This window comes from Mus caroli, unplaced genomic scaffold (genome assembly GCF_978045245.1).
Source record: "Mus caroli unplaced genomic scaffold, Mus_caroli_1 scaffold_4, whole genome shotgun sequence".
NCBI classification, from domain to species: Eukaryota; Metazoa; Chordata; class Mammalia; order Rodentia; family Muridae; genus Mus; species Mus caroli.
In genome coordinates this window covers 26256875-26272999 of record NW_028227259.1, presented here as the reverse complement: position 1 = coordinate 26272999, position 16125 = coordinate 26256875, and the positions used below count along the sequence as shown (strand labels likewise).

The 16125-nt window shown below is 41.5% G+C and overlaps 1 protein-coding gene across 1 annotated transcript; it reads left to right on the top strand.

The window, feature by feature from the left end:
- Positions 1-220: 220 nt before the first annotated feature.
- On the top strand, positions 221-4398 carry LOC147005054 (disks large homolog 5-like). Its single transcript, XM_085836142.1, has 5 exons — positions 221-359; positions 1347-1506; positions 2727-2870; positions 3502-3685; positions 4183-4398. Exons 1-5 carry the CDS (start codon positions 221-223, stop codon positions 4357-4359), a joined length of 804 nt encoding a protein of 267 aa, XP_085692268.1. The 3' UTR covers positions 4360-4398.
- Positions 4399-16125: the final 11727 nt, after the last annotated feature.

Here is a 16125-nt window from a genome sequence, read left to right as displayed (position 1 = left end):
CAATGGCTATGCCCCAGGAAAGAGCAGCTCAGCTTCCTGTCAGTACAGTGAGAACATTAGCAGGGAACCAAAGGCTATATGTAGTCCATGACATCAGCAGTCCTTTCTTGGACATTCTATTGTCTCCTGGAGAGTTCTAAGCAACCTCTGTGATGTCACCAGTGTTGCAGTTACAACAAGCTGACTGAGATTTCTCAGTCAGAGACTGGACATTGCAGTGATGGCCCTGCTTGCCCGACTTGGTAGACTTTTTCAGAGAACCAATGTGGATTGGAGAGAGACCAGAGAGGGGAGGAAGGATGCTGGCCTTCCATCTGAGAGTAATGAAGGACGAAGTAGGTGGACTTGGCGAATGTGGAGTAAGTCCTGGGAAGTGGATGTTGAGCTTCCTGGTAGGGGTGGCCTGAGCTGGCCTTTCTAGTAATGTGGAACTGGAGACTCTGGGTAGCAAAAAAACTTCCATGGTTATCACAATTCTTGAATCATCAAGGATTTCAGAACAGTACTTTTCCATCCCCTAAGGCAGGAGTTGGCAAGGTCAAAGCTGTTGGGCTATGAACTTCAAGTCTTGACTTGCACTGGGTATTGTGGGTATTACTTGGGGACAGAATGAGACCATCAGGAGTGACAGCAGGTCTAAGCTATGCCAGATTGAGGGAGGGAATACCTGCACTTCAGTCCATGGCTTCTTTAAGCTCCTGTAGTTATCTGACATTAGTCACAGGGAGAGAATGGTGCTCCAGACCATGATGTCATGTTCTCAGAACTACTCTGACCTCCTGTTTGTGACAGTTCCTACCTTACCTTTCTTTATCACCAATTGTGGGTGGCAGCCATTTCTATACTGTAAACAAAGAACAAGCAGTTGATAGACCCAGAGGGGGATTCTATTTTTATTTCTGGGATGTTTTGTGTTTCAGGGGGGAAGTTGATCATTGTGATGAACATATTCTCCCACTGCCTGACTTATTAAACAAATTCCTTGGCTTAGAGTAACAGGTAGGATATCTGAGCATCTCCAAGATCTAAAATACTTGTGATAGTGAATTTGTAGTCTGAATTGTGAAACCACAGGGCTCAGGGCTCTGAAGCCAAGTTGTACCCTGAAGAAGACATCTCTCTGGTCCTCATAAGCACGTTTAAGGGGGAATGAGGATACATCTGGCTACTTACATCACCTGATCTCTCTAGAGTGATGGTAGAACTGAGATCCACTCAGAAGAAATCTCATGCTGGGACCAATCTCTTGGTGGTGTCACTAGGTTACAGGCCTTTTTCCTTCTCTTTGGTAAGTCCACACTCTTTGCATTCTCACATCAAATATTCTCATATTCATCTACCTACAGTGGCTCACAGACAGACATCATCCCCTATACCTGTCATGAGCAAGGAGCAGTTTGAGAAGGAAGAGAACGAGCTGATCAAAGAGATCCAGCTCACTACCCAGGAGACAAATGAGCTGAGAGATCGCCTGATCTATGTGACCGAGGGATCCATGAACAAGAGGTATACGTTGCTCCATACCTGTGGTGTCATTCCGGGGTCTGCAATGCCTCCTTCATCTTATGCTTTTAAAGGGGTGGGTTCTAGGAAGCTATACCACCAGAATATAACTGGGCCTCACTTCATGCCCCTATATACTTATTAGAGGAGTGGCCACACCTGAAGTTTTGTCAGGATTAAGAAGGGAAATAGACTCTTCTGCTCCCTCCACTTGAAAAGAGGAACTTGGAATCTGAGTGAAGAACTCAGGGAAAGAGGCAGTGATGATTTCCTAGGGTTCATTTGGAAAGCCTTTGACAGGAGGTTTCTAGGTGATGTGTGTTTGTAGTTGTGTTTTTACTTGTCTCCCACGTGATTGAGTGCTGGCACCTCCAGGTAGCAGCTGGAGGGGCCTGGTCCCACATGGTTCTTCTCAGTGCTTGATTAGAATGCCTGAAGTTCATGCCTGTTCCTCTTTGTCTGTGTGCCTTATACTCTGAGGCAGTAATGTTGCATGCATTACTCTACCTCTCATTGTGTTCCCTTTGTCTCTGTCTCTCTTTCTCTTTCATTCTCTCACTCTTTGTTTCTCCATCCTGTGTATAGGTCTAAGTCTGTGAGTCTATGTGCATGCACAGGTACAGACCTGTGAATATGTTTTGTATGTTTTTATTTCTCTCCACAATTTGGAATCTAGGGGTAGGTGTTTTGGCCTGAGGATTTACTTACCTAAGAGTATCCAGGTGAGGTGGGTCCTGAGGCCTGGTAGTCCCCACTTTAAATAGCATTGCACTTTGACTATGTTGTCACATGTGTTAGTACTTTTGTATTTTGGGGGCAGATTATAAATCTGTGGTGATGTCTGGACTCATCTCCAGAATTATATATAATAACTGTCTCTACAGTATTAGGTATCCAGGATTTAGAATCCCTTTTATGGAAACAGGGGAAACACCATCACAGCTGTTTGGTGGGTAAAGACCTGTAGCCTAGACCCCTGAGAACATAACTGCTTAGTCTGCCCTTCAGACCTACTGAGTAACGCAGGGAGCCAGGGCACCCTCAATCTAGATGCCTAGCTTCTGGTGTTCAGGGGCCAGGATAGCCAGTTTCCCAAGGTTAAGAAAATCCCAGCATTTAGAATGCAGTGTGTGGTTTACATGGCTGCAGTAGTCCAGGACCCAGCCTGAGTTCATGTGTTACTAAAAGCCTAAGTTTATGGAGTTCTGTCTTCCTGGGGCCAGGCCCTACCACAGGCCAAATGGACACTATAAAGAACTGAAATTAAAGGAGAAGGAGATCATGACATTCCTACATGAATTAGAGAACAAGAACATGGAGGCCCGAGAGAACAAGCAGGAGCTCAAGAAGGAGATAAATTTCTATCGGTAAGTACTTGTCTGGGAGGCCAACACTTGTGAAATGGTCATTTCTGCCTTCCTTTATTTCTGGTCGGGAGACTGCAGGTCTGGTTCTATACTTTATGCTTTTTAGGCATCAGTGTCCCTTGGATTTTTGGACTCAGTTTTCCTAGGTCTCTAGGAGACTGTTATACTGCCAGTGTTCTCCAGGGTTCTCAGGAGCCTCTAAACAGAAAAGTGATTCAGATCATCAGAAGGTTATTATGTTGTACTGGGCCTCTGTGGCTCAGGCAGGGTTTTACAGAGCTAAGTGAGGTTTAACATGAGGATAGAGCGCTCTCCCTTTGGTTCTAATGACTACCCTGATTGTAGTTGCACCCTACTAATTGGTATTGTCCCAATGCATGGGCTGTCATGAGTAGATGGAGATCCCTGTTTCTTTTGGAAAAACATGGACCCTTTTTGGTGTTTGGACTGCAGCACAAATTTCTTCTTCCATGAAATGGCTATTTGCTCTTTGTACAGCTGTCATGGATGTATCCTGGTGGATTGTATTAGGTCTTCACAGGAATCAGGGTACATGTCAGGTTAATGGGACCTGTAAGTAGAAATGGGAGGAGGAGGCTGCAGGAACTTACCATGCAGAGTGTGTTTCCAGTAACCTGCACAGCCGGCTCCTGCTGGAGAAGAATCTCATAAAAAAGAAGTTGGCAATATTGCAGCAGGAGAAGAAGGAAGTACTGGCTGATTGGGCCGTCATTCGTCAATGTTTGATGGAGTTGAACCTGAGTGGTACAGAAGAACAGGAGAAGACCAACAACCTGGAGACTAAAGAACATCAGGTAGGGACAAACAATTCGGCCAGGCTATGACTATCTGATAATTGGCACAATAGAATCTATCTTTGCTTCCTCCCACCAACTTTCTAATCCATACTTCCAAGCAGCCGCCCTCCTCATGGAATGTAGCTGTTCTTTGCTCTTTTTTCACTCAAGTATTCTGGGAAGTTAGCCTCTTGTGAGACTCTGAATTAGCCTCTTTGGAGGCACTATTATCACTGGCAAGTGAACCTTTCAACTCTGCTTTAGTCTTCTGTCCACTCAGGGTGACAGGTGAATAACATGTCACATTCTTGCATGCATGTCTTCAGATAGGTGGAATGCTATGTGGAGGTTTGAGTGAATTCTGGGTCCTATCTGCAGATTTCACATCAGTAATTTCAGTTAGAATATTAATGTTGACTGTACAGTAAAGATGAGGTAGTGGGAGATAAAGGTCTGACAGCTGCCATGCCTTTCCCCACCATTCCTGTGTCTTAGTAACTGCCTTCCTTTCCCAGGTCTCAGAAACTGCTAGAGAGCTGGGATTGGCCACAGCTAAAGAAGAGACCATCTTGCAAAATGAGTTGTCATGCCAGGAGGCCCCTGCTGACCCTGATCTCCAGCATCCCGAATCTTCCTCAGATGAATCTTCCCCATATGAATCTCTTTATATCACATGTCCTGAGTGGGAATAGGCCCTAACTAGGAAGCCATGGCTGATTCAGGGTGTTATTGCCTTTTCTCTTCAGACAATTCCTCTTGGCAGAGAACAGAGGTGACTGCACTGCTAACAAATGTCCAAGAGGAGTAACAGGCTATAGGTCTGTGCTGCTAAAAGTGAAGAAAAAAGATGAACAATAATTTTTTTATAGTTTTGTTTGAAGTTTTCATTTTTTGTTCTTTGAGTTGTTGCTATTTTATTTAGAAGTTATATGTTCTTATTCTTTTATTTCATTGTTTATTTTTGCCTTTATCTCTATATTAATTGAAATTGTAAAACCTATTTTTTAAAAATTCTATTTCTTATGCAAAAAAATGGATTTGCAAGTCGTGACTTTTGAGACCATCTTCCTTATTCAGGTTTTCTATCCCCTGCTGTAGACCTAGAACTCACATCCAGAGATGGATCTTTGTAAGTTCCAGACAGCCAGGGCTATATAGTAAAGTCATAGCCACCTAGGGGTATACAAGGTGATGAACTTTTGTGTATCAATAATTTTATTTACCCCATGGACACACACTTGGTGATGTAATCACTGCCATACTGCATCCATGGTGACATGAATTCTCATACTCCTAACATATAGCACTCTGTCACACACACATTCATTCATGATCCTGTGAACCAGATACTGAGGAATATACAATCATTGTTCTAGAGCTGCTGAGGATATAAACACATTCAGAAAGGAATACAAAATAAATCAGGAAGGCCAGAGCCATATGCCTCAGTTTACTTGCAACAGAGCATCAGTGATTGAGGCGAACAATAGCTTCCCTTTGGTTCTGGCCTGAAAAGGTCAGAGACATTAACTGGGAGAAAGTTCAGGGGTCGTCCCTCCTGAAAGGGAGGGATGTCTAAACATGGCTTTCTGTGAGCCAGAGTTTTTCCTTGTTTCTAGTCAAGAGTTAATATTTACCTGGAGAGGAAAATGTCCTTGGGTCTGCAGATAACAGTTTCTTCTTGTGAAGTTTGTTCTCTTTCTGAGGAAATGACTCCAAAAATGATAATATTGTCTGCCCGGTGCCACTATGTAAAAATGTTATTGTTTGGGCCTAATTGGCAAAGTCATAACCCGTGTTTTTAAGCTGTAGAAATCAGTAAAGCTTTGCTTCTTGCCACCAGAGCAGTAGTCTGTCTGTTTCTTTAAGGCATTCGCGAAGCTCATCTTCGTCAAGTGATAACCACACAGCAGACATAATGACCTTCCATTTCTTGCTGGGAAATAGCTTTTAATAGATGCTGTTGTCCTTGACCATAAACTTGCTTTGTTTTGCTGTTGCTGATTAGACTTATGTTGAACATTTATGTGAATGGGTGTTTTTCCTACTGAATATAATACTGTATGTGGCTCCTCCTGAGGGACATTTCCCTCAGAGCACAGATGGAATCACAACCATTCCTGGAGATGATTGTTAGGTACCATGTGGGTCTTCTTCTGAGTAGCAGATGCTCTAACCTGTGAGGTATCCCCACACTTCCTGCCGTTGGCTTTTGCCCTTCCAGTGAATATGCTGTATTAGATGAACAGGATCAAATCCACTTGAGTGGAGAATCTCAGAAGATCTGTAGGTACAGTGCCTGACCTGCCCACACTCAGTGTCCTAGGCTGCCAGGCATGTATACACCACGGCTCTGATATTACCACTGCTATTTCTGTGTTCAGAGCCTTTTAAGTGAACAAAAAGGGGTGGAAGGAATATTGCTGTTTGTGTGCTCTGCTCCCTCAAGAGTCCCTAAAAACAGGTGCAGTCAGGTGAAATCTTAATTGATCAGATAAGGCTAGAGGCTCTTATTGGGCAGGGGGAAGAAAGGCAGAGTTGAGATTTTTAGAGAGGGGAAGTGAGATGTAGAAGAGAGAGGGAATGAAGGACAAAATAAGGAGGAATAGGAAGATGGTGCTGGACTACGGGGCTCTAGGGGCCATAAGTAACTGGGGATTTCATAAATGGGAAATAGAGTAATGTAGGTACATTTTCCTGATCTAAGTGTGCAGGTTGTATTTGTATGTGTTGAGTTTTGCATTGTTTACATGGGCATTTTGTGGTTGTAGATTTCCCCTAATAAATTTGTCTGGCATATTACAAGGGTTTCGTGTTATTATTTTAAGAGGTAAAGGGGAAGTGTGAGTGGCAGCCAGCTCACTGGAGGCTAGCCACAGGTGGTGGATGGCATTGGAAGTATGAACAGCCTGGCAGCAGCTAAACATGGGAAACAGGGCAATAGTGCTACATGGGGCTTGCCACTCAAGGTTAATGAGATCATCTTTCCTGTCCCTGACCACTTTAGCATGGATTGGGTTTTGTTTTTATGTTTTGCTGTTTTTATTTTTTTGTTTTTTTGTTTATTTTTTTTGCTATAAGCTACAATAATGTATTTCTTTTTGTTCTAAGCATAGTAGCAAACTGTTCTACTTGAAAAAAAAAAAAAGATCCCTCATGACCTGTTTTTTTGCCTGTGATCCAAGCCCTCCCTAAACTGTGTAAAATCCCTGAGTGATAAGTTTGTTGCAAAGTGGGAGTCTTAACACAAGAACAGGGTAGGTGGTGAAGTGAAGGGTGTAATGTGTAGGCAGCCGCACGCCCAAAAGATGCCCTGGACCTCCAGTACACCAGTGCCTTAAACAAAGCCATTGCACAGGTTCCAGCCCGAATCTGGCGCCTAACCCTCTGAGAGGGTGTTACACATCAAAGGGTCCGACATACTGACAAATCCCAGGAGGACACATAGCTCTCCACAGTGCTGGGGTGGATATAGGCGGTCCTCCAGGGGTTTCCCTGAGTTCCCCAGTAGCATGGAGGTGTTCCTGAAATAAAGAAAGCTGTTGAGAAGAATCTGACCTTGTTGCATATTTTCTTGCTGGACAAGGTGAGCACAACAGTAATGGGGAAATCTCCCTACAAGCAAGAGTGAGCCAGTCCTCACCTTGTGAGGTGAGTGAGGACTGAATGAGACACAGGGGAGCCTGGTACTCTCAAGGGTCCAGTCATGAGGCTGTGGCTCTCCAGCTGGCTCCACAGCCCACTCCCTCACCCTGTCTTTGATTTGGTGATGTGCTGAAGCCATGCTGGTATAATAGCCATCTTTGCTTTCAACTTTCTAGCTCCTATTAATTCTGTCTATCCAGAAAGGTGACAAACTTACTCTGCTTAGAAAGAAAAGCAAGTTTGAAACACAAGAAAAATAACACTAATTTTGTTATGTTTTGGTTTTTCGAGACAGGGTTTCTCTGTGTAGCTCTGGCTGTCCTGGAACTCAATTTGTAGACCAGGCTGGCCTCGAACTCAGAAATCCACCTGCCTCTGCCTCTCGAGTGCTGGGATTAAAGGCGTGCGCCATTACTCCCGGCAAAAAATAAAACTTTTATGCTTTTGTTTTACTTATGATTTTTGTTTTAAAGTCCAGATCTACCCTCTGTCTCTTCCACATCCCATACCTCCTCCCCTGTCCCTCCTCTGTCCACGAGGTTCCCCAAACCCACCCCACCAGACCTCTAAACTTCCAGAGACCTCAGTCTCTTTAGGGTCAGTTACATCTTCTCTGACTAAACCCAGACCCAGCTATCCTTTCCTGTATATGTGTGAAGCCATAGCACCTAGGGATCCACAAGGCGATGGTCTCTTGTGTGTGGATCATGTGGCTTACCCCATGTACACACACTTTAAGATGTATTCACCTCCATACTGTATCCATGCTGTCATGAATTCTCCTACTCCTAACATAAAGTACTCTGTAACACACATCTATCCATGGCTCTGTAGCCAAACATTGAGAAATATACAGTCATTGCACTACAGCTGCTGAGGAAATAAAAACCATCACAAAAGAATATAAAATAAGTCAGGAAGACCAGAGTCTTGTGCCTCAGTTTTGTTTGCAATACAGCATCAGTGATAACCACACACCAGATATAATAACTTTCCAAGTCACTCTGGGAAATAGCTTTTGATAGATGCGGGTGTCCTTGACTATAAACTGCTGTGTTTTGTTGGTGCTAATTAGGAAGGACAATTGAAGCTCCCCTTTTGCCATAGAAGATCTAAGAATATATTGTGGAAGTACTTATTCCAGGTGACTGTGTAAGTATTTACTGAATAGAACTGACTCAGCCTGGAGATGAATCAGAGAGTTAATGTGTGAAAGAATTAATCCCCTCTCATTGATGTCAGATAAGGGCATCCTTTGGTACATATGCAGCTGGAACCATGGGTCCTCTTTGGTTAGTGTTTTGTCCCTGGGAGCTCTGGGGGAATCTGGTTGGTTGATTTTGTTGTTCTTCCCAAGGGGATACAAGCCCTTTCACCTCCTCCAGTCCTTCCCGACCTTTAATATTCTTGAAATCAGAGTAACTTAATATTTATAAAATAACTGAAAAGATTTTCTTTTTCCTGTTTTTCTACTTTCTTATTCCCGTAAACTTTCTCCTTCAGCTATATCAGGACTTTGTGTGTGTGTGAGTATATGTGTTTGTGTGAGTGTTTGTGTGTTTGTGCATTTGTATTTGTGTGTGTGTGAGTAATTTATGTGTTACGCTTTGTTGATGTTTATTTAACTTCTCTAAAGGTTCTCAGGAAGAAGGCTTCTGGAACACACCCATCTCACTTCCACTAAGTCCTGTTCTCAAACTGTATAGTGTCCTCACCAATAGGGATTTACCTTCTAGTTTTAGGAGACAAAACAGGGAGAAAGCAGTTGATTACTTGTATTATTCCTTGGGCTCCCTTAACCATCAACCCAAAGGAGGTTTTCTATGCCTTGTAATATGTCTTTTGTTATGTAGTCTATGGGTCCTGAGGGAAGCATTTTCATACCAAGTAATTATTTATATATATATATATATATATATATATATATATATATATACACACATATATATATGGATACACATACGTATTGTGTGCGTGTGTTTGTGTGTGTGTGTGCATGCAATTTTAGATAAATATAACATGGTATATTTTTTACATTTTCTCAAGTATTTTATTGTTATTTATTTATTTTTTCTTTTTTATTAGATATATCCTTTATTTACATTTCAAATGTTACCCCTTTCTTAGTTTCCCCTCCAAAACCCCCCTAATCCTTCCCTGCTGCCCCTGCTCCCCAAACCACCCACTCCCATTTCTGGTCCTGGTATTCCCCTATACTTGGGCATAGAGCCTTCACAGGACCAAGAGCCTCTCCTCGCATTGATGTTCCCTCTCTTCTTCTACAATGTTCTTTCTCCTCCTTCAACAACTACACTTCTGTTTTTTTCCATTCTTTACTTCATATCACCTGTACCCGGCTATAGCTCTCTCTAGAGCTTCTTCTTTTCATATATGGTCTTCCTTTTCTTTCATGTCTTCTGTGGTTGCTCCAAGTTATGGACTTACATCTAAAGATTGGGAGATAGGAATCACAAATGATCAACATCATGTGGAGTTTGTTCTTCTTGTGTATGGTTTATATCACTCAGTATATTTTGTAGGTTCATGCATTTAGCTGAAACTTTCTTGAATTCATTTTTCCTCACAATTGAATAATGCATTGTGTGTATGTGCCCTGTTTTCCTTATCTTTTCATCAGTTCAAGGACATTTAGATGGTTTAAATTCCCTACCTATTGTGACTACAGTACCAATGAACATAGCTGAGCAGATTTCTGTGGAGTTGGATGTCATTCCATTGCACCATAGGTAAAAGAGTGGAATGTTGAGTGATATGTAGATTTACTTTTAGCACTTTGAGATTTCTCCATATTAATTTGGAGAGCAGATGTATCAATATGTAAACTCAGGAGTTAGGGTTTTCCTTTCCCCACATCATTTTCTGTATTTATCATCATTTCCTTTTAAATTTTTCCTTTTTTCATGTTTATTGAAAATATTTTTTCTTTTCTTATTAGATATTTTCTTCATTTACATTTCAAATGCTTTCCCAAACATGCCCTATAGCCTCCCCCAGCCCTGCTCCCCTAACCACTCACTCTCACTTCATAGCCCTGGCTTTCCCCTGTACTGAGTCATAGAAAGTTTGCTAGACCAAGGGGCCTCTCTTCCCAATGACGGCCAACTTGACCATCTTCTGCTACATATGCAGCTAGAGACATACTTTCTGGGGGTACTGAAAGTTCATATTGTTATTCCCCCTACAGGGTTCCAAATCCCATCAGTTCTTGGGTACTTTCTCTAGCTCCTACATTGGGGGCCCTATATTCCATACCATAGATGACTGTGAGCATCCATTTCTGTATTTGCCAGGCATTGACATAATCTCACATAAGTCAGCTATATCAGGGTCCTTTTAGCTCAATCTTGCTAGCATATGCAATAGTGTCTGAGTTTGGTGGCTAATTATGGGATGAACCCCCAGGTGTGCAATCTCTGGATGGTCGATCCTATTCTCAAAGACCAAACTTTGTCTCTGCAACTCCTTCCATGGATATTTTATTCCCTATTCTAGGAAGGAATGACATATCCATGCAGTTGGTTTTCCTTCTTCATTTTCTTGTGTTTTGGAAGTGGTACCTTGGGAATTCTAGGTTTCTGAGCTAATATCCACTTATCAGTGAGTGCATATCAAGTGACTTCTTTTGTGATTGGGTTACCTCACTCAGGATGATATCCTCCAGATACATCCATTTGCCCAAGAATTTCATAAATTCATTGTTTTTAGTAGCTTAGTAGTACTCCATTGAGTAAATGTACCACATTTTCTATATCCATTCTTCTGTTGAGTGACATCTGAGTTCTTTCCAGCTTCTGGCTATTATAAATAAGGCTTCTGTGAACATAGTGCAGCATGTGTCCTTACTACCAGATGGAACATTTTCTGGGTATATGCCCAGGAGAGCTATTGCTGGATCTAGTGGTAGTACTAGGCCCAGTTTTCTGAGGAACCTCCAGACTGATTGCTAGAGTGGTTGAACAAGCAATGGGGGAGTGCTTCTCTTTCTCCACATCCTTGCCAGCATCTGCTGTCACCTGAATTTTTGATCTTAGCCATTCTGATGAGTGTGAGGTGGACTCTCAGGATTGTTTTGATTTGCATTTCCCTGATCAGTAAGCATGTTGAACATTTTTTCATGTATTTCTCAGCCATTCAGTATTCCTCAGTTGAGAATTCTTTGTTTAGCTCGATACCCCATTTTTAATGGGGTTATTTCAATTTCTGGAGTTCAGCTTCTTGAGCTCTTTGAATATATTAGACATTAGTCCCCTATCAGATTTAGGATTGGTAAAAATTGTTTCCCAATCTGTTGGTGGTCTTTTTGTCATATTGACAGTATCTTTTGCCCTACAGAAGCTTTGCAATTTTATGAGGTCCCATTTGTCCATTCTTGATCTTGCAGCACAGGCCATTGCTGTTCTGTTTAGGAATTTTTCCCCTATGCCCATATCTTCGAAGGTTTTCCCCACTTACTCCTCTATAAATTTCAGTGTCTCTGGTTTTATGTGGAGTTCTTTGATCCACTTAGTATTGAGCTTTGTACAAGAACATAAGACTGGATCAATTCACATTCTTCTACAATATAAATAGCAATTGTGCCAGCATCATTTGTTGACACTGCTGTCCTTTTTTTTTCCACTGGATGGTTTTAACTCCATTGTCAAAGATCAGGTGACCATATGTGTGTTGGTTCATTTCTGGACTTCAATTCTATTCCATCGATCTTCCTGTCTGTGGCTGTACCAATACCATGTAGTTTTTATCACAATTGCTCCATAGCACAGCTTGAGGTCAGGCATGGTGAATCCCCCAGAGGCTCATTTATTGTTGAGAATAGTTTTTGCTATCCTAGGTGTTTTGTTATTCCACATGAATTTGCAAATTGCCCTTTCTAACTCAGTGAAGAATTGAGTTGGAATTTTGATAAGGATTGCATTATATCTGTAGATTGCTTTTGGCAGGATAGCCATTTTTACTATATTAGTCCTGTCAATCCATGAGAATGGAAGATCTTTCCATCTTCTGAGATCTTCTTCAATTTCTTTCTTCAGAGACTTGAAGTTCTTGTCTTACAGATCTTTTACTTCCTTAGTTTAGTCACACCAAGGTATTTTATATAATTTGTGACTATTGAGAAGGGTGTTGTTTCCCTAATTTATTTCTCGTCCAGTCTATCCTTTGTGTAGAGAAAGGCCACTGATTTGTTTGAGTTAATTTTATATCCAGCTACTGTGCAGAAGCTGTTTATCAGGTTTAGGAGTTTTCTGGTGTGTGTTTAGGGTCATTTATATATACTATCATATCATCTGCAAATAGTGCCACATTGTCATTGGAGTGTCTCAGCTGAGGGTCTTGATGCCACCTGCCCTGAAATAATTGTAGATTAATGGGTTTCTAGACCTGGGATGTGTTTAAGGTGTACAGTATTTGACTAACATGCACAATGCTCTTGGTTCCATTTTAGTCTACAGTGCTATAGGGAAAGACAACTACAATAAAGGACCCAATTATATGAGGTACAACCTACAACAAAAGGAGAGTCACCTTAGGGGCTTTTAAGTCCCTCTAACCTCCAGCCTTCCCCCAGATCCCTCCTTGAATTCTATTTCTTGTGTATTTTCATTAATTTTCATGTGTTTCATGGTGTGGGAAAATGTGCACAGTGTGTTTGTGTGTGTGTGTGTGTGTGTGTGTGTGTGTGTGTGTGTGTGTGTGTATGAGAGAGAGAGAGAGAGAGAGAGAGAGAGAGAGAGAGAGAGAGAGAGAGAGAGAGAGCATAAATACAGATACAGAGCTTATAAAATTCTTTGCTTTAGATAATCAGTTGATGACTTGGGTCAGTAGGTATTCATCCTTGCTGCCAAGCCTAGAAACCTGAATTTCTTCCTTAGAATGCACATGGTACAGACAACAATCATCCCACAAAATCCTCTGGTCTTCATGTTTGTGTGTGTATGTGCATCTGTGAACCCATTGTATTTCTGTACAAAATGCTTTTGAAGACCATAGTGAAAAATGCTGTGGAGGAATCCTCCAGATTTCTGCTCCTAATGTCTCTGGGCACCTTGCAGGTTACACTGACATGCTGGGCTACATCAACACACCCTGAATACTTCCAGGGTGGCTGTTCTCAGTGAGGCAGTGGTGTGCATCTCTACCATGTAGATCAGCAAGATTTTGATGTATTGCATTCTGCAGTTCCTAAAGTGAGACAAAGCCTCATCTCATGGAAAGATAGATAGGATTTGATGTCAGGGAACAAACTCAGGGCTGAATTCAGTCAATTTGATAAAGAGGGTACAATACAAATAATCAATATAACCAAGACCCAGTTCCTTGAGAAAAGTCAAAAGGATAGACAAATGTTTTGCCAAACTGACTGAAAGGCAGAGAGTCAATTTCCAAATTAACAAAATCAGAAATGGAACAGGAGGCCTAGCAGTGGACACTGAGGAGATTGAAAGAATCATCAAGTTTTACTGCAGAAGCTTGTACTGCAGAAAATTGGAAAATCAAAATGGTATGGGTTATTTCTAAACAGTTTTCAACTATCAAAACTAAATCTTGTCTAGTAACTAACAGTTTCATGAGCCCTAAGGAAATAGAAACAGTCATGAAAGTTTTCCATTCCAAAAAGCCCAGGGCCAAAAGGTTTTAGTGCAGGATTCTATGTGACATTCAACAAAGAGCTAATACTCCACAAATTATTCACAAAATAGAAACAGAAGAAACATTGCTAACTCATTCTGTGAGGTCATAGTCACTCTGATACCCAAACCACACAAAGTCTCAACATGGAAAGAGATATTCAGTCCAATTTCTCATTTTTAACCTTTCCTAGCAAATTTTCTTATCTTGCTAATAGGGAAGAACATGTCTTCCTTGTGTATTTACAGTTGTGAAATTAGGCACTGCTATAAGACAGAAGGTGATTGTGTTGTAAGAAGTGATGTAAATTGCCAGTGCCTGGCAAAACAGAAGTGGATGCTCACAGTTATCCACTGGACAGAGCACAGGGTCCCCAATGGTGGAGCCAGAGAATGGACCCAAGGAGCTGAAGGGGTTTGCATCCCCATAGGAGGAGCATCAATATGAACTAACCAGTACACCTAGAGCTCCTTGTGACTAAATCACCAAAGAATACACATGGTGGAACTGATGTCTCTAGGTGCACATGTAGCAGAGGATGGCATAGTTGGTCATCAATGGAGGAGAGGCCCTAGGTCCTGTGAAGCTTCTATGACCCAGTAGAGTGGAATTACAGGACAGGAATGGCAGTGAGTAGTTTGGGGAGCAGGGAGTAGGGGGAGTAGGTAGGGGGTTTACAGAGGGGAATCTAAGAAAGGAGATAACATTTGAAATGGAAATAAAGAAAAATATCTAATTAAAAAAAAAAAAAGAAGTGATGTAGAATAGAGAGAAACATGCTCATAGGGAAGCTAAAATTAGACCAGAAAACTTTTAGAAACAATGAACAAATTCAGCAGTGTAGCAGGATGTAGAATTGACTGATGTTAATCTTTCTGAGAGTGTTTGGGTAAGATATTGTACTCTTAAGTTAGGGAAACTCCATTTACATTTTTATATGTAGATATGTATGCTTGTACTTTGGGAAGGTTGTATAGTAGTAGAATTCCATACTTTTGAGTAGTCTTATTTTGAAAAATAATTGTAATTGTTTTCTAATCCAGTCATGTGTATGTGCGCAAGTGAATGAGAACATTCACATGTAACCCACTTGCCAGAGAATATGTGTGGAGATCAGAAGGCAACATAAATAAGAGTCAGTGTCCTCTTTCCACTCTGTGTGATCAGGTTTTCAGTGTTGGCAGCAAGGGACATTACCCACTGAGTCATCTTGACAGCACTTTAAACTTCATGTAATTTCAATTGTGCACTCTGGGATATCACCTAAGTGACTTTCATGGGAGGCCACCAAGGGGGATTAGTAATTAGTAATTTTTGCACAGTTTATATTGCCTTAGACTTTCATGCTCGTTACATTAGTGCATTAGACATTAGGGGCTATTTCACTTTTCAAGTTTTTAACAGGTGTATTCATTTAATTAATATCTTCATATTGTTCTGTTGTGGCTGAGTTGTAGTAGAGTTACATGAGTAGTATACCGGTTATATCCTCACTTCAGGGTCAGAGAGGGCACAATGTATCCTCTATATTATGTCCAGAGGAGAATGCTCACTGGGGGGTATGCCCTCAGTGCTTAGTACACCCAGTATGCAAATGTCATACTAACCAATTAACAGCAATCATCCTTGACTTCTATCACTTTTGGAATCTTATTTGGCACACCTAACACTAAGTGGTTGTTTCTGACCTAGGTTTTCTCTTAGCATGGCTTGGCTTGGCCCAGCTTGATACTGTGTGTAAGTTGGCACCCATGGCTTCAGAAGTAGTGTCAGTGTTCTAAGATCCCATTTGTGGGGGAGGGGAGGTTGCAAATCACTGGCCCTGCTCAGCACACCCCTTCAGCTTGCCCTCTGCCTCAGCTTCACATCTGACATTGCTGTCATGTGTGAGAAGTATTTCATGCCAGTTTCCACTGTACCTTGATGTGCCTGGGTCCACTTGCTTTCTTAAGAGATAACTTGCCAGTTTTAATCAGCTCATTTACAGATCTTTCAAAGAAAGAACATATTATTTTGATTGTTTTTTTATAGGGTTTCATTGGTGAGGTTTCTCATCTCTCAACTTACCCATGGTCATGTTTTTAAGTCTTTCTAAATTGAGTAACATAAATCAGACACATATAAACAATTTCTGTGGACTATAAATGATATATGAATATTTATGT

What these genes read in the sequence shown, in the direction of transcription:
- LOC147005054 (XM_085836142.1), top strand. Translation starts at nt 221, where the DNA reads ATGGCCCTGCTTGCCCGACTTGGTAGACTTTTTCAGAGAACCAATGTG. An exon ending in GTGGACTTGGCGAATGTGGA is followed by an intron (nt 360 to 1,346) that starts GTAAGTCCTGGG and finishes ATCTACCTACAG; the next exon opens with TGGCTCACAGACAGACATCA. An exon ending in AAGGAGATAAATTTCTATCG is followed by an intron (nt 2,871 to 3,501) that starts GTAAGTACTTGT and finishes GTGTGTTTCCAG; the next exon opens with TAACCTGCACAGCCGGCTCC.